Source organism: Triturus cristatus, chromosome 8 (assembly GCF_964204655.1).
Source record: "Triturus cristatus chromosome 8, aTriCri1.1, whole genome shotgun sequence".
In the NCBI taxonomy this organism is placed as follows: domain Eukaryota; kingdom Metazoa; phylum Chordata; class Amphibia; order Caudata; family Salamandridae; genus Triturus; species Triturus cristatus.
This window is the reverse complement of record NC_140591.1, coordinates 88,091,755-88,118,208: the sequence shown is the minus strand read 5'-3', so window position 1 is coordinate 88,118,208 and position 26,454 is coordinate 88,091,755. Positions and strand designations below refer to the sequence as shown.

The 26,454-nt window shown below is 47.7% G+C and overlaps 1 protein-coding gene across 5 annotated transcripts in view; it reads left to right on the top strand.

Moving 5' to 3' along the window:
• The window catches only part of GRAMD1C (GRAM domain containing 1C), a 1,366,575-nt gene that overhangs the window by 851,486 nt on the left and 488,635 nt on the right, over positions 1 to 26,454 (top strand). For all 5 annotated transcript variants that reach the window (XM_085621077.1, XM_085621075.1, XM_085621076.1 and 2 more), the window contains one exon: positions 5,644 to 5,833. In XM_085621077.1, coding sequence (XP_085477203.1) covers positions 5,644 to 5,833 — 190 coding nt within the window. The remainder of the gene's footprint in view (positions 1 to 5,643; positions 5,834 to 26,454) is intronic.

The following is a 26,454-nucleotide window of genomic DNA, read 5'->3' as shown; positions in this document are numbered from 1 at the left end:
CACTATGAAGGCTTTTATAAGAGGCATTACCTAGCAGTATATATATCGGCAAACAATAAAAAGGAACTTTATATGAGAGCAACCTGAGAGGCTGTAATACAGTTAGAAATCTCCTATGCCGGTGCAATCGAACAGAGGGGACAAGATCAACAGGATTTCAATCTCTTCTTGACCGGGAAGCATATTGAGGGAGAAGGTAGCGGCAGCTACAATAAACATCGCTCCTATGCAGTATGAATATGGTGAGCAGGTAGGGAACGTACTTGCGCACCAACTAGCTGACAAAAGGGCAAGGAGTCAGATTAAGGCGATTAAAGGGGAGGATGGTGCCCTATACACACAGACACGGGCAATATTGGAACAATTCGGTGGATTCTACCAGAGGTTATACGGACAATGTAGTCTGTTTTATGCACTGGGGTTTAGCCTCTACTTATCTGTGTGCACTCTAACATGGATTAGCATTGAACAAGGGGAAACTCTTCCAAATGAAATTACAGCGGAAAAATATTAAAGGCCTTGGCTGCATTGCCTAGTGGTAAAGCAGCAGGCGATGATTCAATACCCGTAGAATTTTATAAAGTTTTTAAGGACTACATTGTACCTCTACTAAAAGATGATGTATGAGCTATAGGGAATAGTGGTGATCTCCCTAGCTTAAAAAAGGGAAAAGCCCTAGAGGTCCTATTGACCTATCTCCCTTGGCTCCACTTATTTCAGGATTTGTATCTAGCCAGCAACATGGCTTTATACTGGGTAGGGATACTGCAGCTCATGTTAAAACAGCAGTTGTGGCTTTTAATGTGGCAAATAAATGAAACATTAATATGGGGATGATACTGTTGGATGCCGAAAAGGCCTTTGATCGGGTTATCTGGTATTGTCTCTGGTCCACTCTCAAGGCTTATGGATTGAGTGGCGGTTACTGTAATTGGGTAAAGGCTTTAGATAAGAATCCTTGGGCCCTGCTGACATACAGGGGCTGGTATCCTCTCCTTTTAGGATACAGCTGGGAACTCGGCAGGGGTGCCCGTTGTCCCCTCTCTTATTTGCCTTATATTTCGAGCCAATTTCACGTTCGCTATGTAAGATTAATAATATCTTACCAGACAGAGTAGGAGCACACAAGCTCAAAGTTACTGCATATGCTGACGATGTGGCCGTATATTCGTCTGATCCAGTATCTTTACTTGAATATGTTAAAGATTAGGCTAATAGATTTGGAAATTTCCCTGGATATAAATTAAATGCAAGTAAAACTCAGGTTCTTCTTAACTTTCAATCCACTAGACCAGTCCTGGTTGTCTGTTCATCAGTTCAGTATCTGGGGGTGCATTATCCTCTCAAATTGAACGGATTGTTGCCTTAAACTGAGACTCTTTTACAGCAAGTGCTTCAAAACTTTAGAAGCTGGCATAAGCTACCCATCGGCATCATAGGTAGGTGCAACATTTTTAAAATGAATATCTTACCCAAATTTCTATTTCTTTTCCATACAGTACCTCTTCTAGTGCCAAATCTTTTCTTTAAGAAATGTGACGGGGCTCTCAGGAGTTTTATTTAGGGGTACAAGACAGCACAGCGTGCAATTCGGCATATTAAGTTTCCATATATTCAGGACGGGCTCCAGCTCCCGGATTTTAAGATATACTATTGGGGGGGCATTTGCCGGTCGTTTTAGCAAACTATTGGCTGGAGTGTGATTTATTTTATAGGTTTGCGCTTAGCTTAGATAATAGATTTTTTCTACATCGGATTAATGATCCCAGTTACTTCAAAAGAGTAGGATTTAAGTCTATAAAATATATAGTTTATATTTGGCGGGAGATATCCTCTGCCGCTTTTCCATGAGTATTTCCTTATGTGGGAAAACCTGATGCTTCCTGAAGTTTTTCATGATTCAACATGCAAAATCTGGTCAAACTATGGCATTGAGCGCTTGGGACAGCTATACAATGCGAATGGGTTCCGCACATTTGAAAATCTACCAAGCTCCTATGCTCTTCCTTATTGGCTCTTTTTTAAATTCTTGCAAATCAATCATGATTTTTTGGGGGGTACGCCGGGGTATAAAATAAACTGGAGCATTCAGATCCGATAAGAAATTTTTATCAAGCACCCAGGAAGTCACTAATACAAACCTTTTACCAGAATCGTTACCAGCAAAGAGTTAGTGACAGCCTGAAGCTTGCATTGAAATGGAGCAATCTCCTATCAGAAAACATTATCCCTTTAGAAATAACTGCGGCATTAGATACAACGGAGAGATCAGTTCACTCCCTAAACTTAAAACTGCAACAATTTAGAACAGTTTGTATGTTATACTACATGCCTGATAGAATAGCTAAATGGGCAGACAATGATGTGAGTGAAAGAGGGGAGAAAAGCAAGTGCCCTTAATGCGGATTGAAGGCTGCTAACTTGCTACATATGTTTGTTACTTTGCACAGAACTGATGAAGTATTAGGAGGATGTGAGTAATCATATCAGCTTTGGCCTTGGCTTAGAGCTTTAATTAACAAATAAAATGATTATGCTGGGATATAATGGTGTGGGAGACTTGGGTCTAAAAAGTCTTCTGTGTATTATAACTGCTTCTGCCAGGCTGTGCATAGCTAGAGCATGGATCTCGACAATACCCCCAGAGCAGCAGAATGGTGGGTAACCTTTCAGGGAGTATATGAGAGGAAATCTGCTTTAGCTAGAGTCAGAGGATTACGCTCTATTAAAATATTTGACCAAACATGCGGTAGGTTTTATGGTGATTCAATTGGGGGGTCCCTATCTGAAGTAGCTTGATTGATATATTTTTCTTACCCTATAACAAAAAAAGGACTATAGTGATGTATTTTGAGGTATCTTAAGTTATAATTGTGGTTTTGTGATGGCTTATATTTATTTTGTGATAGGATAAGTGCTCGTACGACTGTAGAGCTTGGTAACATATGTATGTACTATACATATTTCTATTTTGGAAATCCCTTGTTCTTTGTTTGTTTTTCTGATCAGTTTGATATTTATTTATTTTTTAAAAAGGAAAAGTTCATTAAAAAACTATAAAAAAATAAATAAAATAATCAGCAGCGCCATGCCCTTATGTTCTTTTCCGACACACCACAGCTTCCTCCCACTTCAGAGCTCCTTTCAGAGGAGCACCCATCCATCTTACTGGAAGAGGTGCAATCCCTACTGTCCAAAGGAGCCATTGAGAGGGTTTCAGACTCAAAAATAGGGAAGGATTGTTACTCCTGCTGTTTCCTCTTACCAAATAAGGATGGAGGCTTTCATCCTATTTTAGATCTTCGCTTACTGAAAGCCTTCCTGTGGAAAGACCAACTCAAAATGCTCACACTGGCCTAGGTTCTGTCTTACCTGGATCTGAGTGACTGGATGGTAGCCTTGGACCTGCAGGATGTATACTTTTATCAGGCTGTCCTGCAGTCCCACAGATTTTATCTGTGATTCAATGTTGGCTGAGAGCATTTTCAGTCTGCCGTGTTCCACTTTGGTCTTTACAGCCCTCCTCGGGTTTTCATAATAGTGATGGTGGTAGTAGCCTATCTTCCAAGGTTGGGTGTATCAGTTTTCCCCAACCTTGAAGACCCTCTGTTGAAAGCTGGCTTGCCACACTCGGTTGTAGACCATCTCCAGATGAAAGCCAACCAACTCACATCTATAGGGTTCTCGATTAACGAGCCAAAGTCACACTGGACTCCATCTCGGAGACTTCGTTACAGGATCTTTCTTGATCATAGTGCAGTTCAGGGTCTTTTCTCCATTCCAGCAAGTCCAGGACATTTGGGCTATGATCCAGAGCAGCTCTGATGCTGCTTTTCTTGTTAGCCGCATGCATCCTGCCGGTCTACTTTGCCAAGTGGCATAAACTGTCTGTGAAGTGGGATCTGTAGTCTCAGTGGGGCCAGCACCAAGGAAACCTGTCAGACTTTGGATGTCATGCAAGCTTCTGAGCAGGCTGCACAAGATCTGCATTGGCGACTTCTTGACTGCAATCTGATCAGCGGCAGACCCCTCTCTCTTCCCAAACATGGAGCTGATGCTGCTGATGGATGTGTCAGTGCTTTGTTTTGGAGATAATATAGGAAAGGTAGAGATCAGAGTACTATGGACTCCAGCAGAAACCTGACTCCATATCAGTCTGTTGAAGTCGCAGGTCGTTTGCCTGGTGTTGAAGGCCTTCCTACCGTCCTTCAAGGGACGGCTGGTACAGATTCTCACAGTCACTACCACTGCCATGTGGTGCAATAACAAGCAGGGCGGAGTGAGGTACTGGGTCCTGTTCCAGGAGACTCTGTGTCTTTGGAGTTTGGTTGCAATATCAGGGCATCTCCCTGATTGTGGGCCATTGAGCGTTTACTGTGATGATCCTTTTAAGGTGCGTCATCAACTCTTTTCTAAATTGTACCAGTATTATGGCGGTATATCTCATGAATGCAGGGGTGTTTTAGATCCTGGGTACATAGATGGGAAAGGCATACAGGAGTCCTGTGTTCCGGAGTGGATGGTGTTGGAATGAGTGATTTCAAGGACAAGGCAGAAGGCCCTGTAATAAGTGACACAATAAAATTAATGTATACGAAGGAAACACATAAGGCAGTTTGGGCTCACTGGGTACTTGAGAGGAGGTGACATTAGCAAGCCCCAAAGGCACCAGGGAACACCTGGAGGCCCAGAATCACCTAGAGCGCATTCGGGCAAAAGCAGCTGTAGTGATCTCACCAATTCGCACAAAGTTAATGGAGGGCTGGACCCTAACTAGGAAAGGAGGTCAGGCAAAAATAAAACAAGAGGAATAGTACTGTGGAAGGGAACACAATAACAAACATGAAAGGATGCAGTGTGGGGACATACTGACCGAGAGCAGAAGCCATACAACCAGTGCAGGGTTGCCATTCACCATCTTGCTAGTTCTTAGCCCTTTTATAGGAGCCAAAGGGTACTGTGCTCACTCTACTGGCCCTGACACGGAATTTTTTGTTGTTGACCCTCTGTGTCTTTGAATGTGCCTGCAGACAACAACCGGTCCTCCACACCCTACAGTCCTTCCCTGTCTTTTGTGCGTTTCCCAGAATAGAACAGTCATTCACTTGTGCCTCTTTCCATGAATGGCCCTCCATAAAATCCTGGAAGTCCTTGTACAGCGCTTCACTGCCTTTTGGCTAAGTTCAGACTATACAGATACCACATACATACAATAATACAATACTTGAAAAATCTTAGCAAGATGTACAGCAGGGCTAAATGGAGCGTGAAGGACATTTACATAGCTGAGGGAACAATATAGCGAGCACAAAATTTGGTAGTAGATGAGCAGAGAAAGGGATAAGGAAGTCCGATTGTTGGTGACAGGAAGTGGGAAAAGAGATGGCTTATAACATTTTCCTGGAGGCTTGCAGGGATAATCAAAGTCTCGTATTCATGGGATGATCATTCAACAGTCTGGAGGCAAAGAGAGACTACCAGTGGGCATGTGATTGTTGATGCGACTCGGCATGCTAAACAGCATGAAGGTCTGTTCATAAAGCAAAGGAAACCATAACTAATTTGCATTTAGTTGCTCCAAGTTGATTTGAGTTCCCTAAACCAGAGTTTACTTCAAGTGTCTTACTGATCTATTTTCTACAGGGATCTCTGCAGAGCCTAAAAGAGGAGACTGAAAGTGAAAGGCTGTGTAAGAAGAGCCCTTTGCTGACTTCTGAACGGAAACAGAGTACCAGGCGCAGTGGGCAGTCTGCTTCCCTAGACATGGTGGACCTAAATGGGGATGAGAACCAGCTTTTACAGAAGAGCAGCTGCACTGATTCTCTTGATGAAGGTAAACCATGTGACAGAGCAAATGAAGAAGTATTGTATCTCTGTTAAGAACAAATAAAGCACCTAGGCTTTCATTCATTCTTTTAAAATCAAATCAAATTTTTATCTATTTTGAAGAGAGTACATCTTTTTTGTCTGATATGGATGTACATCTTTTTAATTGGAATTTTGATATGATAAACAAGCACAGCTTTCAATCGACTCACTTTATTAGTCTACCACAAAACATGGTTTATCCCCACTTTCATGCAAGTCCTTGCCTTTTACCTGAGAGATTAAGAAACCTATATCTGGCTTTCAAGATGGTGGTTCGGGGTCAGGCCCTTTCCCTGATCTCGGGCAAGAAAAAAGATCACAACAGAGATATAGTGGCTATAGAGGCGGAGATTAGCCAATTCGAAACTGCCCTGGGCTCGGAGGCCACACCCGACAAACTCCACTATTTAAAGCTCCGGCAACAGGAGTATAGAGCTCTGACAACTAACCAGGCAAGAGCTTTGGGGAGGGCGGCGCAGAGACGGATATATGAGGTAGGGGACAAAGCCGGGAAACTACTGGCGTGGTTGGACAGGAAAGAGTGGGCAAGCTGACTAGTACCGGAACTTCAGGGGAAGGGAGGTAGCCGCCTTACAGATCCTCAAAGTGTTGCCGACAGGTTCGCTGCCCACTTTTGCGCTGTCTACTCTTCATCAGCTCCCTACTCCTTAGAGGACTCCCGTCAGATGCTGGCTGACATTGAGCTGCCCAAACTCTTAGTAGACAATCGTGAATTTCTAGACAGTAATATTTAAAATGAGGAGATAGCGAAGGCAATCAGGTCCATCAACTCGGGAAAGGCCTCTGGCTCCAATGGACTTCCGATCGAGCTCTACAAGCTTAAACCGGATAGGCTGGCCCCATATCTGAGGGCGATGTTCGAGGAATCAAGGAAAAGGGGACTCCTGCCGATAGACCAGAGGAGGGGAAACACAAAACTGATTGTGGGTCATATAGGCCGATCTCCCTCCTGAACGCAGAGCCCAAGATTTTGGCTAATCTTTTGGCCAACCGTATGGTCACAGTGATTGAGGCTCTAGTCCACCCAGATCAATCAGGTTTCATTCCGCATCGTAACACAGCTCTTAACTTGCGTTGGGTGCACGGAGTATTGGGCAGGGCGGCCTCCATCTTGGAACCAGCCGTGATAGTCTCCCTGGATGCCACTATGGCCTTCAACACCATTGAATAGCCGTATCTTTGGGCAGTCCTGAAAAAGTTGGGGTTTGGCCCGAATTATATTAAATGGGTGCGGCTCCTGTACGCCAAACCGCTTGCACAAGTTGTGGTTAACAACAAAAAATCGGCCACCTTTGATCTGGGTCGCGGAACCCGGCAAGGTTGTCCGTTGTCCCCTCTCCTATTTGCCCTTGCGTTGGAACCTTTGGCGGCCTGGATACGCCAGGACCCAATGATTCGGGGCATGCATTGGTCCCCGGAGTGGGAGGACTGCGTCTCGCTCTACGCGGATGGTATCCTTCTGTATTTGACCTCTCCGAGGCAGTCCCTGATTGTTGTCCTCGAAATCCTTTTTGGAAGGTTCTCCGGGTACTCTATTAACTGGAGCAAATCTCTGTGGTATGTTCTGGCAGGAGAGCCGCCAATTCTGCCAAAAGGATGCCCAATTCAAATACGTACAGAGGGCTTCAAGTATCTGGGAATATTTCTCTCCCTGGATCCTTCACTTCGTTACTTCTGAAACCACCTCCCCCCTTTGTCCAGGTTGCGTAAGGATATAAACAGCTGGAAGTCACTCCCTCTATCCCTGCTGGGAAAAGCAGCCCTTTTTAAGATGATATCTTTGCCTTGGTTTTTATACGCCCTGCAGAATTCCCTAGACCCGGTCCCACCATCCTACTTCAGGGAGATAGAAGGCCTTTAGCGGAACTTGTTGTGGAATGGGAAGCCACGTATCGCCCTTAGAAAACTCACCCTGAATTAGTATGACGGAGGCATTAGCATCCCTGATATCAAAAAGTATTACTGGGCGGCCCACCTGGCTGCTATCAACCAAGTCACCTACACCCGTCCCGGGGATCCAGGCTATAATATGGATAGATGGCTTCTCTCTGGTGGGACCTATAACAGAGCCCTTTATTCTAAACCACACCGCTTTAAACTCACAGGCCCCACTAAACACTCAGTTCATGTCTGGCATACTGCCAATAAAAGCCTTGGATGGACTTGTAGACTCACCCTTGTGACCCCGTTGTGGGACTCAGAACAGTTGGGTAGTTTGTGGAAAAGCAAAGGGTTTGACAAATGGGACCTCATAGGCCTCTCGCTCATAGGCGATCTATGGGACAAATCAGATATTAAACCATTCATCACCCTGCAACAGCAATTCGAATTAGCTGACTCAGAATTCTTCCGTTACTCACAGGTTAGACACGCTCTACGTTCCCATCTGCAACATGGCACCATCCTTCCTGAATCTTCCCCATTGGAGGACAGAGTCTTAGAAGGCCATGTTCCAGATAACACTATCTCACTGATATACCAAAAACTGATAAATAATATGCCAGATCCTCTCCAAGTGCTTCGCGAGAAATGGTCCAGAAATGGAATTGAGATGGATGACGAGGAATGGCAAGAGGCCGTTTCCTCACCTAGAGTCGTGGCGATACCAGCGCGCCTCCGACTAGTCCAACTAAAAAAACTCCACAGGAGTTATGTGACAGGACCCCAGTTGGTACGAATGGGGAGAGTGGACGGGGAGGATTGCAGACGAGGATGTGGCCGGGTGGGTACTTTTATGCACATAATTTGGGAATGTGCCCATATTCAACCCTACTGGCTTAAAGTGCATGACATCATTAATGCAGTACTGTCCACGCATCTTGGCCGTGAAGCGCATAGATGTCTGTTGAATATTTGTGAGCCGACAGATCTGAATGACTGCTTAACACAATGGGTCACCTTGGGGCTTAGGCTCGCTAAGAGGAACACTGCGCAGAGGTGGGGGGCGTCCCAACCTCCTGTGGTGGATGATTGGGAGAAGGATCTAGACTGGTCAATGTTCAGGGAAAAGACAGTATAAGTGGCCCGAGGTTGCCCTAAGAAGTGGACCCGAGTGTGGGGCAGATGGAATTCCTATCGTGGGGACATCTGTCAACCATCCCTCACTACCGATAGTGAAGACCCCCCTTCGCCCTAGACCTCCCAAGGAACATTTTGTATTGCCTGAATGTACCTACTGTACCCATGTTGCCTGACTTACTGCGTTCTGTGTAATGTACTTGGTGAGCTGATGTGTGTTAATAAAAAGTTTTACAAAAAAAAAAAAAAAAGGAACCTATTCATACATCTATTGTCCCATTGCAGTACTTTTCTGGTTGGGATAAACAGATAATTGTTCCAGGGGCTAATATTGTCTTATGCTTTGTTGGCAATCTTCAGAGTCATTGTCAGCTGGATACTGTAGTGACAGTTACAATACATATAATATTTTGTGTTTTTGCAGAGCACCTGTACTTCCAGTTTCTTGATGGAGACCAATGACTAACTGTGTGAAGAAGTGTGTTAAAGATCTTTGAGTAGGATACTAATGCAAACCTCCAAACTCCCTCATCTTCCAGAAAATCTCAAGTAGTATGCACTAGCAGGTTCAGTTGCTAGAAATGGAAAATGATCCCCGATGTCTCCATAAACGGTCTTATATAGTGAGGTTTTAGAAGCTATTTCACCAAAACAGAGCAAGAGAACTGCTTTAGTGACATGCTGGTATAGCAGAAAATTTGGAAAAAAATGTTTAAATATTTTTTTTTTTTTTAATAAACATTACAATAGGAAGAGCAATTTTCAGTAGCACAGCAGTTCAGACTGTAAGTTGAGCAGAACATACAGTTTGCATGGTGTATTTCATACAATGACTGAATCCTTTTCCTTGAATCACAGTTACAATGATGACCTATCATGATACAAATGTTGTAGTTGCAAATGTACACAAGGTCTGTATCAATACCATCAAAGTCAGATTGATGCGTACATTTGATGACATAAACGTTGCATATATTTCAGACTACTAGCTCAACCCTCATTACATTTTCTCTGTACTCTTGAATAAGTAGTTGTGGAGTGGACTCCAAATAACTTTGGGGTACGAGGTCGAGGGGTAAAAGGGGCATGTAAGTGACAGCAACATTGTTCCAATATAGTGAATCTCTTATCCATGCATCGACTGTTGGGGCCTGGCGCTATTGTAACGGTTCTCCTTTTCACTAGTAGTAGCCCCATTGCCACATATCTTCAGATTGACATGGGAAAATCATTGACATGCCCCTATGATGTCCTTAATGAGGAGGATTCTAAGGCTCCATCTGTCATTTCTGTCAATATCGAAAATATAGACTAACCAGTATAATTGAAGCCTTCGGCATAAGCATGCTATTTTGATAAAATACTGTCTGAGGGCTGCGTACATCTGATTCTGAACGAGTTAGGCTTCATGGATGTGTAATATATTCTATGTAAGAACTTATAATCTTCTACTGTTTAATGTTATAGTTTTAGTCTGCATTCAAAAGAATTGGCACTGCTGGTCCAACAATGGAGACTCCAAGAATCCCAGACTCCCTGAATCCCAGGCTCCCTGAATCGTCCATCTGGGAGATGCTACGCCTTCTCCTTCCCCTGTATATGTCTGAGAAAGTAGGTGATGGAGATTAATCATATGGAGTAATTGTGTAAGAACATGGCTCTATAGGAGGTCCTTTGAAGAAGGCTAAAAGTGTGCTGCGAAGGCAGGTGAATGGGATGATAGTGTCCTCCTAAAGAGAAATCTGACTCTGCCATCTACCAAAGAGGCTCCACAGCGACGGCAAATATTATTATTATTATTATTATTTATTTTTGTAGAGCGCATAGTCACCCTGAGGTATCCCAGCGCTAACGAAAACCCTAACTCTCCAGTTCGGTGGGCCAGGGGCAAACAAGAGGTGAGGAGGGGGGGAGGGGACAAAGAATCAGTGTAAGGGAAGGCGTGAGTCATTGGGGAAAAAGATGAGTCTTTAGCTGCTTCCTGAAGCGAAGGTATTGTGGTTCGAGTCGCAAGTCGCGGGGGAGCGAGTTCCAAAGACGTGCGGTTTGAACTGAGAAGTAGTAGTGTTAATAAGGGGCACCCCTGACAGGACCCCTTATGATAGCGATAGGCTTTGATATTCGGTCATTTACTCTCACATTGGTTTGGGGCAGTGAAATTCAACCTATGATTTCCTCATCCAATCCCGCCTTCCTTATCACTGTGAACATGAAGTTCCACTCCATAGAGTTCAATGCCTTTCTGGCATCCAGAAATGCTATTATTCCTTCCAGTTCAGGGCGTAGATGATGTAGCATGGCAAATATTGTACAGTGGTTGTATGCCATCAAGCAGTGAGGAATAAATCCCATCTATTCCGGCAGCACAAGGTCAACATTACAAATCAGCAGTCTTGTAATAATGTTCAATAATATTTTAGTGTCCATGTTGAATAAAGAGACTGCTCTGTAGGATGCACATTACAATGTGTCACTGCTTGGCTTAAGTAAAGCTATGGTGACTGTCTTTTGAAAAATCAGGAGTGCCCCAGATTCTCTTGCTTCCTTGGATGAGTATCCACTGTATTCTTTATAAAACTCGGCAGTATGGCCCCCATTTTCCAGCGCTTTACTGCTTGGCTTAAAATTGAGTGACAGTAAGCAACTGGACTACTGGTTCTCTCTCATGAACTTTCAACCAGAGATAGATAGATAAATAGATAGATTTTTATTGCACAATTACTTGAAATCATTGCAATTAAATACATAAAAATCAATAAAAAAAGCACTTTTTCCATTTTTATAAAAACATATATCAATTTATGGTCACCATTGCTCTTAAAATGTTAAAAATTCTGGACAATAATCAGAGTTCATCAAAGTTCTTACTGGTGCCATAAATTAAAAAAGACGAGCAGCCAGTTGTGCCGACTCACCTTTCATGCATTCTCCCAATGCCTCATGGCATGTTCATACATTCAAAATGCGGCAGATGGGGCGGAGCCAAAAGTCTTAAGGCACGCAAATTCTTACAGATGCACAAAACATTAATGAAAATTTCCTAGCTTTCGTAACGGAAAGTTTCAATTCTATTAAGGACACGGAAGCGATGATTAGGCCATTCTTTTTTTTATTTTTTTTAACAGCAGCCATTTTAAAAACCAACAACAATCAACACAAAGACTTCATCTCCCATGAAGCCTGAGGTAAAACCATCAAATTCATAGCAAAGTCTCTTATTCAATCAGACGTCTCCTGGCTCCATAACTTCCTATGACCCCTGCTGGACTTCCTCTTTCTTCCTGCGACAAAGCCGACTGTGGAAGTTTCTTAATCTTGTTTCGAGGATTCAGTACCTATAGACAGAAAAAAGGAGCCATACCATCTTGCTTGTGGTAAAGCTACCTCGCACAGCATAACGTTAACACGTGAAAACCAGGAAAACGCTTTACTATCATTTCGATGTATGTCTCATAACCTGGGTGGGTACAGAATTTTCCTGTGGGCGACTAATCCTCACCTCCGTGTCCTTAATAGGATCGAAACTTTCTGTTATGAAAGCTAGGAAATGTTTCACTCTATGTCAGGACACGGAGGCGAGGATAAGGCTAGCTTAAAGCTTATCCACCACTAGGGCCACAATGAAGGAGACTGGTTTAAAGTAAAACCTCTTAAAGGTTGAGTCTGATGAGCTGTCTGCTGCATTCAGACTGTCCGCCAAGCGAGCACCTAGCATGAAGGCCTTTGAGGCCGTTGTGCCTCTTGCTGAATGCGCTCCGAAGACTCTTGTATCAAAGCCTGCCTCAAGCATCACCCAGCATACCCAACTCACAATGGTTGGGGAGGAGACTGCCTTAAATGGTTTCCTCAGAGCAATGAGTAGTTATCGCTCCCCATGTAGGCGCGCATCCTCCGTCATGGCCTCAGAGGCCTTGATACATCTACCTACACAAAGCTTGGGTGCCCCTGGGAAGGCAACATAAGAAATCACACGTGATTGGCATTTGGTTCGACAAGACACAAGGAAGGTGACCCCATCGGGAGTGAAAGATCTTCCTAAAATATCCAAGGCTTCGATGTCGGAGACTCACCTACATGACATCAAGCACATCAACATGGCCAGTTTGGACGATAGCTGCTTGCACGACAAATACTTGTTGCTATGTTATCTGGTTAGTAGTTTCAAGACCTTGTTGACATCCCAGAGAACAGAATATCTTGGTTCCGGCGAGAGGGAAAGACTGATGCCACACAGCAGCCTTTTCACTAATGGGTGTTCACCCACTGGTTGATCTGCCATGGTAGTGTGGCCTGCCGAGATTGCAGACTGGAAAGTATTGACTGTTCTGTACGCCAGGCCTTCAGAAGCCAGAAGGTTTAATATGTGGACAGCATCTGCCCCACGGGATCCAGGCTCCATTGCAGACATCAACCCATCCAATGAGACCATGCCGATCGTACTGGTTGGCGGTGCAGTCCGCCTAGGCTCAGGAGAGGAGTTATGCTGCGTTTCTTGAAAGTCCTGGGACCTTCCATCGAACCCAGTAATCCATGCCATGAGCAGAAGGGAGTCCTTCATTACCAGAGGGTGAGGATTGCCTGCTGGATTGCTCAAGAGATGAGGGAGTAGGAGTAGACGGATTGGAGAAGCCCAAGAAAGTTTAATCAGAACTGGAAACCATGCTTGCACTCTCCAACATGACCACCACCAATTCTGCCTTCTGCCGGCGAATTTGAGGTGTTGGCCACATTATCATGGTGAAGGGGGGAAAAGTGTAGCCCCGTTCCTTTGCCCAATCCTCCCATCCTTGGCCGTTGCCACTGGGTCCGGTCTCCAGCTGAAGTACCGGGGAAGTTGGTGGTCGAGTCGAGACGCAAACAGGTCTATGGAGAATGGTCCCCAAAAGTCCTGAAGGATCTGGAATATCGGTGGAAAAAGCATCCATAAGCTCCAGTTCCGAAGGTGGCGCGATTGTCAGTCTGCCACCTGGTTGGACACTCCCGAGAGATGTTATGCCGACACTGAGATCTTATGTGACAGATATTCCCAGAACTCCTTGGCGAGGTCCGCCAGGGCCTTAGAGCGAGTCCCGCCCAGGTGGTTTATGTAGCAGACTGCTGTCACTTTGTCCATTTCGAGGAGGACGCAGGACTGGGCTTTGTCCCTGGTCCAGCACTGTACCTTGAAGGAACCCGCCATCAGCTCCAGATAGTTGATGTGGAGCGATCGCTGCAAAGCGGACCACCCTCCTGTGGTGAACTCTCCACAATATGCCCCCAAGCCTGAACCACTGGCGTCTGACTCGGTCACCATGTCCGGTAGGGATCCGAAAACGGGACGACTGTTCCATGCCTCCATGTGAGAGAGCCACCAATGAAGCTCCTCCTTTGCTTCCTTTAAAAAAGGAACCTGCCGGGAATAAGTTAAACCCTTGCTCAGGTGAGACGGTTTGAGTCTCTGGAGGGCCCGAAAATGAAGGGGACCCAGGAAATGGCTTGGATCGAGGCAGACAACTGAACGACTACCCTGGCCATGCTGCGCAGAGAGGTCTGGGACCTCCGTAAAATCTGTTGTATCTTGTGACGAATCCTTGTCATTTTCCTGGACAGGAGGCTCAGGGTCGCCTCCACAGAGTTGTTCACAAAGCCTAGAAAGGTGATCGAGAGAGCGGGCAGAAGACAGGACTTTGCCTGGTTGATTACGAATCCCAGCGATTGGAGAAGGACCACTGCCGTCTGTAATTGCTGGGACAGTACCTGAGGACACTGGTTCATGAACAACATGTCATCCAGATATACGATCATCCTGACTCACTGCAATCTCAATCTTTCCACCACCGGGTGCAAGATCTTGTTGGACACCACCGTGCTGACGACAGGCCAAAGGGAAGCGAGGTGAACTCGAAAGTTTGGCCCAGCCAGAGGAAATGGAGGAAACAACGGTGTGTCAGAAAAATGGGAACCGTAAGGTAAGCATCCTTGAGGTCCAGCCGGACTATGGGGTGCAGAAGGTCGCGGAACAGGTAAATACCCTCCATCTTGAAGTGGCGGTAGACCAACCACTCATTGAACTCCCTGAGGTTTATCACCAGTCGTTGACCCCCATCCTGTTTTTGTACGAGGAGCAGATTGCTCGGAAAACCTCTGGGATGAGGAAAAGAACAGCAGATCGCTCGTTTGTCCAGGAGTTCCTGCACCTCTTGTTGAATGAGGGCAGATTTCCTGCTGGAAAAATGGATTGGAGCTAGAGGGGAAACCTGAACGGGGGAGCTGTAAAACTCCACATGGAAACCCTGCACCGTTTGGAGCACCCATGCGTCACCCGTAAGGGCCTGCCAGTTGTCTAGGAACTGTGCACGACAAGAGATAAGAAAATAACTCTCCGTGGGAGGGGGGACACCGCCACCGCGGGTTCCGTTGTGCTGACCTCTGCGTTGGGAACGACCTCTGGTGGGGTAGAATCCTCCAGGGGGAAGATCTGAAGGGGCTTTGTCCGGTGGTACGGCAGGGACTTTGGTGTCCAAGAATGCCTGTTTTTGTCTATCAAACGCATGCATGTCCACCCCCTCCGGGAGTGGGCGCTTGCGTGGGTTCTTATAGGGGGTATCTGCGGCCTGCTCTGGAGGTATAAGGGCAAGGGCCCTGGGAGCTCTTCCCTCGGAGGGAGGGGTTGCAGGAACTTTTGTGCCAGATCCATCAATCTCTTTTTCAAAGGGCCCACTGCCTCTGAGACCGCCCAGACAATGGAGGCATCCACTGCGTCACAAAATTAATTGGTGACCGGGAAGTATTGTGTCTCCTCCTCAAAGTAGTTGTCAAACTCCTCCATACTAGAAAGCTCCGAAGGAGGGCTAATGTGAGCAAGCTGGGACCCAAAGATAAGTCCCTAAAGAGGGAGCCTTCAAAGAAAAAAGGGTGGGGGAGGAGGGAGAGGGGGGTTGTGGCAGAGGAACTCCACACACTTGCCCTTACTCCAAAGGGTAGAAATCCCATGCACTTCCACTTGCCCCTGAGGCTTGGAAAAATGGGCAGGCAAGACACTGGCAATAGTAATGGGACAGGTCTACGCGACCTCTGCAGATAAACGCCCTTCAATTACACGGGCGCAAGATCAATGGAAGCCTGGGCTGGTCTGCTTAAACAAATTAGGCCAGAAAGCCTGTAATCCTACTCTGGTGGGTGAAAAGCTCCAGGCTGGCTGGTAAATGAGCACAGATCAGTAAAACGCAGGCAAAGGCGCTTGGCAATGGTCATAACGGACGCTCGCTCTGTCCTGCGTTAGATTAAAGATACGCGTCCTGAAGGACGAGGGAAGACGCTCCCTCTGGCAGGCAGCGGACTGCCGCGTGCTCCCAACCGGCAATGATGAAACGATCGCGGCTGCCTAGGAGTGGCAGAGCGTTTCTGCGGCCGTGCAGGCGTAGCAGAAGCTTGAATGAAAAGTCCGAAAAGGAACAATCCCCAACTACAGCACTGAGGGAAGGTGTGGCACTTAACTGACACAGGGCTGCAGCAGCGAAGAAAGAGTAAGTCCAGCAGGGGTCATAGGCAGTTACGGAGCCAGGAGACATCTGATTGGATAAGAGACTTCGTATGAACTGGATTTGTTTTTCCTCAGGCTTCATGGGAGATGAAGTCCTTGTGTAGATTTTTGTTGGTTTTTAAAATGGCTGCTGTAGAAATTAAAGAAGAAAGAATAGCCTAATCCTCGCCCCTGTGTCCTGACATAGAATTATTGTTTTCTCCCCTGTTCCGCAGAGTCAGCACCGTAAATCCTTGACTTCCTTATACCTCTGCCCAAACATGTGTGCCGTCAGCAGGATTAGTCCAAACCGTAGTCTCATTAATTGGTGCTTCATTGTTGGCTTTAAGGGGGATGATAAATAGTGAGGTAAGCCTCCACAGTCGTAAAGGTTTGATGCCCAACTTCCATGGCTCCGTTTTTTCACGGCAAGTGAATAATGTTCAACAGATATCAACTTTGCTTGTTTGTTTAGATGTTTTGCCTTCACAGCGGTGGGTAAAGGGCCAGACCAAATTTCATTTTTATACAGTGCATTAAAAATGTATGCTAGTTTGATTCCAAGTTATTCATTAATGTCTGAATATGGCTTTTTAGAGTGTGATCCCGAGCTTGTTTGACTTACGAGCAGTAGATGTAAATGTGGAAGTGCTTATATAACGCCGAATCACCCCTGGGGGTATCTCCGCGCTGTACTCATACCGCTGTAGGAACCCTTCCTGGCTATCCGTGTGAAGTGTCCACTCCTGGGCACCCCCATGGTGAAGCCAGGCATCCCAGCGCTGTTGGGGCCGTTGTGGAGACTAAGCAAGCTATTGCCCAGAGTTGCAGCGTGGGACCCATGATTAGGATAGGCACTGATGCGAGAATATCCGGTCCAAGGAATTTATAGCCCGAGACCCTGCCGCGTCGGGAATCGAACCCTGGTCCCGGACCAGTGCTCTGCATCGAGGTCTGCCACTCTATCCATTGAGCCACACTTCTCCAGTAGATGACAAACCTAGCTTTTAAACATCCATTGTTGAGATGGTAAAATAAATTCCATGCAAATTTACGCATAAGACATAGAAGCTGGAAGAAAAAACACTCTACAGTAGCAGGCAGACTGAGCACTATTCAACCATGTCGCCATTTTGTCTTAAAAATCATTGCACCGTAGGCCACTGGGTCAGAGCGCTGTTTCTGAGCTCTGCCTCGCTCGTACGCTACTGTTTTGCTTAAATTACTTCATTTTTAGATTCCTTTTTTATAAAATATTGTCTGTGGGAACAAATGTTTTAAACTGCACCATTGGCCTTATACTGTAATTGAATTTGAAATGGTTGTGCGCTACCATTTTGCTTAATCACAAAACTTTTAGATTCTGTTTATAAAATATGGTCTGGGGGAACAAATGTTTTAAACTGCACCATTTGCCGTAAACTGCAATTGATTTTGAATTAAGACCGGCATTTAGGAACGGAAAGACAGGCCCTTATGGCAACACGCTGCAACCATAGATAGGCACTCGGCCTCGTCTTTCATAGAGTTGTGTGCAGAGGTGAGAGGTTGGCATTCTGGTTGCCATCCCTACCTCCTCCTTAAATGTCAGCTGCGGGCCGGGCGCGCAGAGGAGAAGCTGAAGGTGCGCCATAGACAAGCTCGTCCGCGCCCGTACGGGACCAGGTGCCTTGCCCCCCCACACAGATCTGCAAAAATACATGAGGGATCAGCTTCTAGCACTCAGGCCACTGACACTTCTCCTGTGTGCCCTGCTGCTGAGCTCCAATAGCCTGCCTGATCCCAGACAAGATTGTAGTCAGTGCGTTTTTAAGATGCTCGCCTTCAAGGACACACAGCTAGCTGCCTCAAAGCTCCCACTTGGAAACTAGGAATGATTAACCCACGCTCAATCCCCAAACATGTAATTAACATTGGAAATTTTCATCACAGAAACATGGCTCAAAGATCTTTCCGGCCCAGATATTCATCTTGCCCTCCCATTAGGCTACCAGATCAATATGCTAGATCGTGCAGGAAAAGTCGGGGTGGTATTGCCATTATTTTAAAAGATGTTTAAATGTTCCACAGCTCCACTCTCTCTTCTGGATTGCGAAAGTGTTCAGTTTCATATCATACACTCTCCCTCCCTCCCGCACGTACTCAAGTGTTCTGGTGTATAGACCGTTGGGAACTTTTAGAAGCATTACAGAATACTTTAGCTAGCCAATCAGTATGGAAAACCCACATAACTATATTGGGTGACTTTAACCTTCACTTCGACGTTCTCGACGCCCCTTCCACTAAAAGGCTGCAGGATGATCTTGAGGCCTTGCAACTAACCCAATTGGTATCGGCACCTACTCATGACAGAGGACATACTTTGAACCTTATATTTTCCAATGATCCCCAGGTTTCGGTATATGATGTCATCCCAGTCCCCTGGTCCGACCATTGCCTTATTCTTTTTAGGTTACGCAAACCTGCCAAGCAGCCCAAGGTTAAGGCCGTGACTACTGCCAGTAGAAGCTGGTTGAATCTTGAACCAGAAATCTGGGCATCTGCCCTGAAAAACTCAGTCCCAAATCTCATAGGCAGCTTAGAGGTGCACTACCAGCAATGGGAAAACTGGATTGGTCAGTCTCTGGACTCTTGTGCTCCCTTGAAAAAAACATCTATCAAAAACCACATACGCAGAAAGCCCTATGGTATAACAACCATCTTACTGTATTGAAAAAACATTGTAAGAGACTGGAAAGGGACTAGAGAAAGGAGTACGAACCGGACCTAAAAGTAAAATAGAAAGCCGTAATGAGATCTTACGACAATGAATTAAAAAAGGCACATGCTAAATTTTATGAGGATAAAATCTCCAAGGCATTAAACTCCACAAAGGAACTCTTCAGAGTGGTTAAAACTCTGACCTCCCTCACTATAGTAATGTGTCTCCTCATGCCACTAAAGAAAGATGCAATGAAATTGCATTTTCTTTTTCACAAGAAAGTGACAGATATCTCTAGTCTTTTTCATGATATCGCTGCATTGGAGCAGGTGGTGTCAACTAATGTCAGTGATTCAGTTCCAACCCCATCTCTTTCACAAATCCCCAGGCTCAAGGAAAAAGATATCCTCAACCTGATAAGGTCCACTAAATCTGGATCCCTGCTAGACCCCGCCCCCCCCTCACACCCTCCTCAAGGTGACAGAGGTTATTCTTTCCCCTCTAATGGCTCTACTCAATAAATCACTGGACTCTGGCCTGGTACCTAAATATTGGAAGCATGCCATAATCAAACCTATTTTGAAAAAGAAAATCTTGCTCCAGATATACTTGGTAATATGCAACCCATCTCACTACTTTCTCTTCTTGGTAAACTTCTGGAGAAACATGTCAACTGGACGTTAGTCAACTATCTGGAGGAGAGCAACATTTTCCACCACACAGATGGGTTTTGCGCTCACCACATCACAGAAACTGCCCTTCAGGTAGTGACAGAGGAACTCAAAGCCCTATTAGACAATAGAGGGTCCACCGCCATTATTTTGCTCGATCTCAGTGAAGCATTTGACACTGTGAATCATGCCATTTTAAAAGATAGATTAAGAGAAGTAGGAATCCAGGATAAAGAGATGGACTGGCTTATCTCTTTTTTTGGAAGACCGATCCTACCAAGTGATGGAAAAGGACTGCTTCTCCGACCGTCTGCCAATTACATGTGCTGTCCCACAGGGTTCGTCTATTTGCCCTATCTGCCCTACGCTATTTAGCATATATGTGCTACAGCATGCCACTATTGTGCAGGAATTTGGCATCCTGGTTGTACCTTACGGAGATGACACCCAGCTGATTGTCTCCCTGTCTAATTGCCCCAACCAAAGAAACTAACAACTGGTTCCCTGCCTGAACAAATTGTCAAACTGGATGTCGAATTGTTGCATAAAGCTAAATGGAGAGAAGACCTAATTAATGATGTTAGGTAACATGGCCATATCCAAACCACTGGATAGTTGGCCTACCGGTAGGGGTAATCCTCCTGACCCCAAACCTGCTATAAAAAATCTAGGTATCTGGATGGAGAGTACCCTTGCAATGGACTACCAAGCAAACAAACTGTTTGATATCTGCTTCGGGCTTTCAAAGAATGCTCAGAAAGATACTGGCTCTCATCCCAGAGCAGTTAAGAAAAACCGTCATTCAGTCCCTTATAGTCTTGCGTCTAGACTATGGCAACTCCCTCTACCTAGGCTCACCGAAATATGTTACAAAGAGACTTCAAGTTGTACAGAGTGCGGCAGCAAGGCTACTGTTAAAAATCCCTAGCTACATCTCTCTAAGAGATTCTCTCAACCACTGGCTGCCGATTTCAGAAAGAATCAAGTTCAAACCCCTATGCATTACACTCAGAGCCATAAATTACAAGGGCCCAGAAAGACTTAGAAATCTGATATCCGCCTACGCCCCCACCAGACTTTTAAGGTCCTCCCATCTACACCTTCTCCGTACAACCAGAATTAAAAGATCAAGATGGGGAGGAAGATCTTTTGCACACCAAGTACCAAAGCTGTGGAATGAGCTCCCACTTGAACTGAGGTCATTGCAAAATGGACTCGCCTTCAAGAAAAACCTCAAAACCTGGCTGTTTCCGGGGGGGGGGGGGGTGTGTGGCTTGGCTGGCTGCAAGATGACCGCACTCTGAGTGGACTCTGCCGGCCAAGCTTAACAATCCGGCAAAATCCTGCAGGCAATCTCATCTTACCTGCACACCAACGCTGATTCCTGATTCCGCATCACGAGAGGCGCCGAACCACCGCGCTGCTGACTCCCGGCTGGGTTCTGCAGCGGAGTTACGCCATCTGCGACCGTCGCTGGGCCTACGTTTCTGAGCCCGCGAGGGTCGGCCTTTCCTGCTCTGGGCCGTAGCGGCCTCCTGGCGCCGTACACAGCCGATGCACGTCCTGGGGAGGGCGACCGACATCACCGGGTGAGTGGCGCCGCCTCTGTGGCTTTGATTGCAGGGTAGGGGGCCCGCGGGCTGTTCCACCTGGTCCGTGGCGCCGCGGCATAGGCTCCAATGCTCTTTTACCTCCTCGGCCGCTTATGGCGGCTGCCGCCGGCACCCGGGCTTGGTGATGTGAGCGGCGTGCCCCCGCGGCTCCCCGCTGGTGCTGCCGCTGGTGCTGCCTCAGTTTGGCGGGCGCCCCCCCCTCTACTGCCTGCCCTTCTGCCCTGCCGAGCGGGAGCTGTCTGCTGCCGACGTCTGCCTGCCCAGCGCCTGGCCCATCTAATTAACCCACATCCCTCGACCCCGGATCTCCCCTCGAGGGCCGTGTTGCGGGATCAGACCTCGGGCCTGCTGCGGCCCCGCTGAGCCTCTCGCCTGACTGTTCACTGCCAAGGGGGCGCGCCGCTGGGGTTTGGCGTATCCGCCCCCACACCAGCGCTGGGCTCTTCTCGCCACCATTGGGGCCTGCACAATTGAGATCTCGGGTGGAGAGCCGCTACTCCTCTGCTGCTGGGCACTGTAGCTCCAGCGAGTTCCTGGGGCAGCGCTTGCCCCGGGATTATCCTGCTAGTACAACACCAGGATGTGCCTTCTCGACTAGCCTGACCCCTTGTGGCCTGTGGAGCGCCCCAAAATCTTCTGATCCCTGGTCTTTTGTGGCCTTGACTGGCGTTCTGGTGAGCGACGAGCGGCCATTTGCGACCATCTCAGGGGTGTGGTGACTGTCAGCTCCTCTGCGTCTCCCCTAACCTCGCTATCCGTGACCTTGTGAGACTGGAAGTTCTCCTGCGCTATGACCATCTGACGCTGGCTTGGGCTCCTGCTGGCCTTCCTCATTTGCCTGTTGTTTAAGCGGGAGGCTGTCAACATAGAGACTTTGGTTGCTCTACTAACTCACGGCCTTAGCTGCCCATTGCCTCGCATTTTCCCAGGGGTCCTCTCTCCGGACTGCAGCAGCCCCCATTGTGGGGGTTTGGTTTGGCTTTTATTCGCCTCGTACCATCAGCTGCTGGCAGACAGCGTGCTCCTGTCGTCATTTGCTTCCCACTGCTTCTCGTAAGCCTCACCCCCGTCAGCTTGGTCTATCATCGGGGGGAAATCGGACCCAAAACAGCCCAAGATAGCCTTTGAGCTCCGAAGGTCCTCCCGATAGGACGGCGCTGCCTCTGAAGGTGCCGACTCTGCTGCCACTATGGACATCTCCCGTAATCGGGACGACGACCTTAAAGCAATAATGCTTGATGTCAAGTCGACAGTGACTGGTATCGCGACCCAGCTGGACCAACTATCAGCCCGTCTGGACTCAGTAAAGGCCCGTGTTGACTCCCACGATAATAGTTTACTCCATGTCGAGTCCAGGGTGTCAGACGCCGAGGATGCTGCCACTCAGGACTGTCGGAAACTCCTCCAGATGGATAAAATCTTGGCGGTCATCCGGGAGAGGAATGAGGATTTGGAGGCCCGCTCCCGCCGGAGTAATCTCCACATCATTGGCCTTCCAGAGTCCACCAACATCTCACGGATGGAGGACTTTGTTGAACAACTGGTCAAGGAGCTCTTCGGCGGCGTCCTCTCCCCAGTGTTCATTGTGGAGCGGGCACATCAATCTCTTGGTCCGCGTCCTGGTCCTGGGCTGCCCCCGCGTCCCATCATTGCTCTCGCACTCTCCTTCTACCCAGACTACACCCTCGCTGTCCAAGCGGCCCAGCGACAATTCCTTCCTGCCAAGCGTATTCTTCAGAGGCATGATGTCTCGTACTCCCTGGCTTACCCGGCGAAACTGCGGGTCCGTCAGGGCACCAAAATACTCGTCTTTCCAGATCCAAGGGAGGCCCTGGAATTCGCCAAGAAACTCAAAAAGGAGGCCCGCTCCCCCCCCTCCCGAAGCTCAGCTTGACGGCGTGGATCGTCTTAGTGATAATGACTGAAGTGTTGACACTGAGTTTTACTAACTCTTGTTCTGAATGATGTCTACCACTACCTAAGCTTGGCCACCCTGCTCCTCTGCAGGGGTGTACACCTAGCCCTGCCATGCTCCCACTGGATGATTCCCTACTCTACAGTTGTTCTTTCCTCTCCCAGTTTTGGGTTCCTAGGGTGGGGCGAGTGGGTGACTCAGCCTAATTGGGGGGTTGGAGTGGGTGTTGGGTTGGAGGGGTTGCTTTGCCTGGGTTGGTTGGAATGGGATAGGGTGGGTTTTTTGGGGGGGGTCCTTCGCCCTTCTATTGGGGATGTGGCTTTATTTTGCCACCGTTTGCTTGTTGTGTACTGCTTTCACATGTTCTGACTGTGACACTGCATTGTGCTTCCTGCCACTTTTTGCCTCGTCAATTGTTATCTATGTTCTATGAACACACTGCTCCTTTTCTCTTCCTCCACTTGCCTGATGCATTTGCCAGGTCTAGGTTTGCTGGGCGCTGCCCTGGTTCACCGGCGCGCTTTGTATCTTTGCTCCATATCCCCAGGCTGTCCTGCTAGTTGACATCCCTGTTACACTGATTGCACCTGCCTGCAGCGCTTCCCACATGCGTTGCATAACGCTACACTTAGGGCCACCTCCTCATGACTAACACCATCTGCTGGACCTGGAATGTCCGTGGACTGAATGACCACCGTAAGGCCAGACTGATCCACTCTCATTTACAGCGACACAGGGTGGACGTATGCCTCTTACAGGAGACGCACTTGATGCCCGGCTCCCTCTCCAGAATCCAGGCGCGCTATTGGGGAGGATCACACTCTTCTACCTACTCATCAAATGCTAGGGGGGGGTTTCTATTCTGATGCGCAGGGGTCTCCCCTGGCATACTGCTCAGGCAGTGTTTGATCCGGAGGGCCGGTATGTAATACTCCACGGCTCACTATTGGCCCAGCCTGTGATGATCGCTGCGTTCTACGGTCCCAACTAGGACGACCCAGACTTCTTTAATCATATATGGCATCTCATATCTGCTTGTGGCCCTGCGGCTGTCGTCTGGGGAGGGGATTTTAATGTCACTTTATCAGCGGCGATTGATCGGTCTGGTTCCCATGCGTTCCACCCGCGCGCCACCGCGGCGCTTACATCTATTGTGACCGACAACTCTCTTCACGATGCTTGGTGCCACCTTTGGCCTGATGCCCGTGAAGGCACCTGTGTCAACAGTGCGAGGGGTTGCTGGTCATGCATAGATTTTGGCTGACCTCCCTGGATGTCCTGCTCTGGCTCACCGATGCCACACACATGGCGCGTACCTTCTCTGACCACTAGCTGGTCCAGATTCGCCTCAGTCTTCCCCACTCTTCGCAGCGTGCATTCACCTGGCACCTTCCCCCAAACACCCTCCGGGATACTGTCTTCTGCGCGGACATTCAAACTGCTATTACCAAGACCGTGATTCGGGGCGAATGCATTCCCAAACAGGCCGGTGTTCTTCGTTCCATCCGCACAACTCTGGCCAAGCTCGAGATGGAAATAAGGGATCTGGATGCCGGCCAGGCTGCACACCCCAGTCCTGATATGCTGGCACTAATCCGACAAAAACACACGGAATTTTCTGAAGAAGCTGACCGCGAACTTTCCTTCTTGGGCAGGGAGGGCTGTGCTCGCCGCTTTGGTGAAGGTGACCACCCGGGACGTACTTTTTCTAATCTCCTTCGCCCCCCACGTGCGGCTTCCTATATTACGGCCCTTAGAGACGGGGGTCCGTCTAGGACATCCTCCCCGGAGGAGATTAAGTCCCGTTTAAGTCCCGTTTCCTAGACTTCTACTCACAGCTATATTCTGCTGGCACCCCCCCCGTCACGGGACGCCTTCGATCAATACTTCGAGTCTATTGCGCTGGTCTGGCTTGAGGACTACCACCCGGAATTTTTAGATGTACCATTCACTAGGGAGGAAATACTTGCAGCCATCAGTGGCCTACCCGGCGATAAGACTCCTGGCCTGGATGGCCTACCGGCCTCATTCTACAAAACGTTTACGGATCTCCTAGAACCACACTTGGCGACTATGTATAATGAATCTGGCCTCTTCCCTCAGTCTCTCCGCGAGGCTATGATAACTCTGCTTCTCAAATCCGACAAGCCTGCTGACCATTGCGATTCCTCCCGCCCCCTTTCTTTAATAAACATTGACAACAAAACTTTCGCCAAACTGATCGCCTCCCGTCTTCTGCTACTCATGCCCCTCATTGCCCTCCCGGACCAATCATCTGGTTTCATTCCGGGTAGAGCCACCTCGCATAACCTCCGTACAATCTTTTCAGTTTTACACCAAATTAATCCCAATCTTCCTGCGGTGCCTGCCCTGCTGGATGCTACAAAGGCGTTTGATCCGCTTGAGTGGCCCTTTCTATTCTACCTCTTACCATGCATGGGCTCCAGTGAAATGTTTATTCGCAAGATCATGCTCCTGTACACCAACCCCTCGGCACGTCTCCGCATTAACGGCCAGATCTCCGACCCCATTAGCATTGGTCGTGGCACCCGGCAGGGTTGCCCACTATCGCCCATGCTTTTCGCCATTGCAATGGAACCTTTGGCTGCCAGGCTCCGGCAGCACCACACTCACAGGGGAGTAGGTTTTTTGGCCTGCTCCCTTCTCGTCTCCATGTACGCGGACGACATAACCTTATATGTCCGTCACCCTCAGGAAAACCTCAGGCCCCTGGTCCGGGAAATCATACGCTTCAGTGGACTTTCCGGTATTCAGGTAAACTGGAGCAAGTTGGTGCTGTTTCCCTTGACTGATGCCACTATGCCGTTCACACCGGACTTCCCGTCTTTGTGGGCCTCGGGCCCCACGCGCTATCTTGGTATTTGGTTAAGTAGGGACCTGGACGAACTGTGGAGATCTAACTTCGGTTGTGCAGTTGATTGGTTGGAATCCAGGATTGCGACTTGGAGCCGGCTTCCGCTCTCCCTGGCTGGCCGGATCGCAATCGCCAAGATGGTGGTCTTGCCAAAATTTCTCTACCTGTTTTTGAACATTCCTATCCCTCTCACCACTAATTTTTTTCGCAAATTATGCTCCCTAATTATTTTGCTCGTCTGGGCGGGGAAACAACCAAGAGTCGCATACGA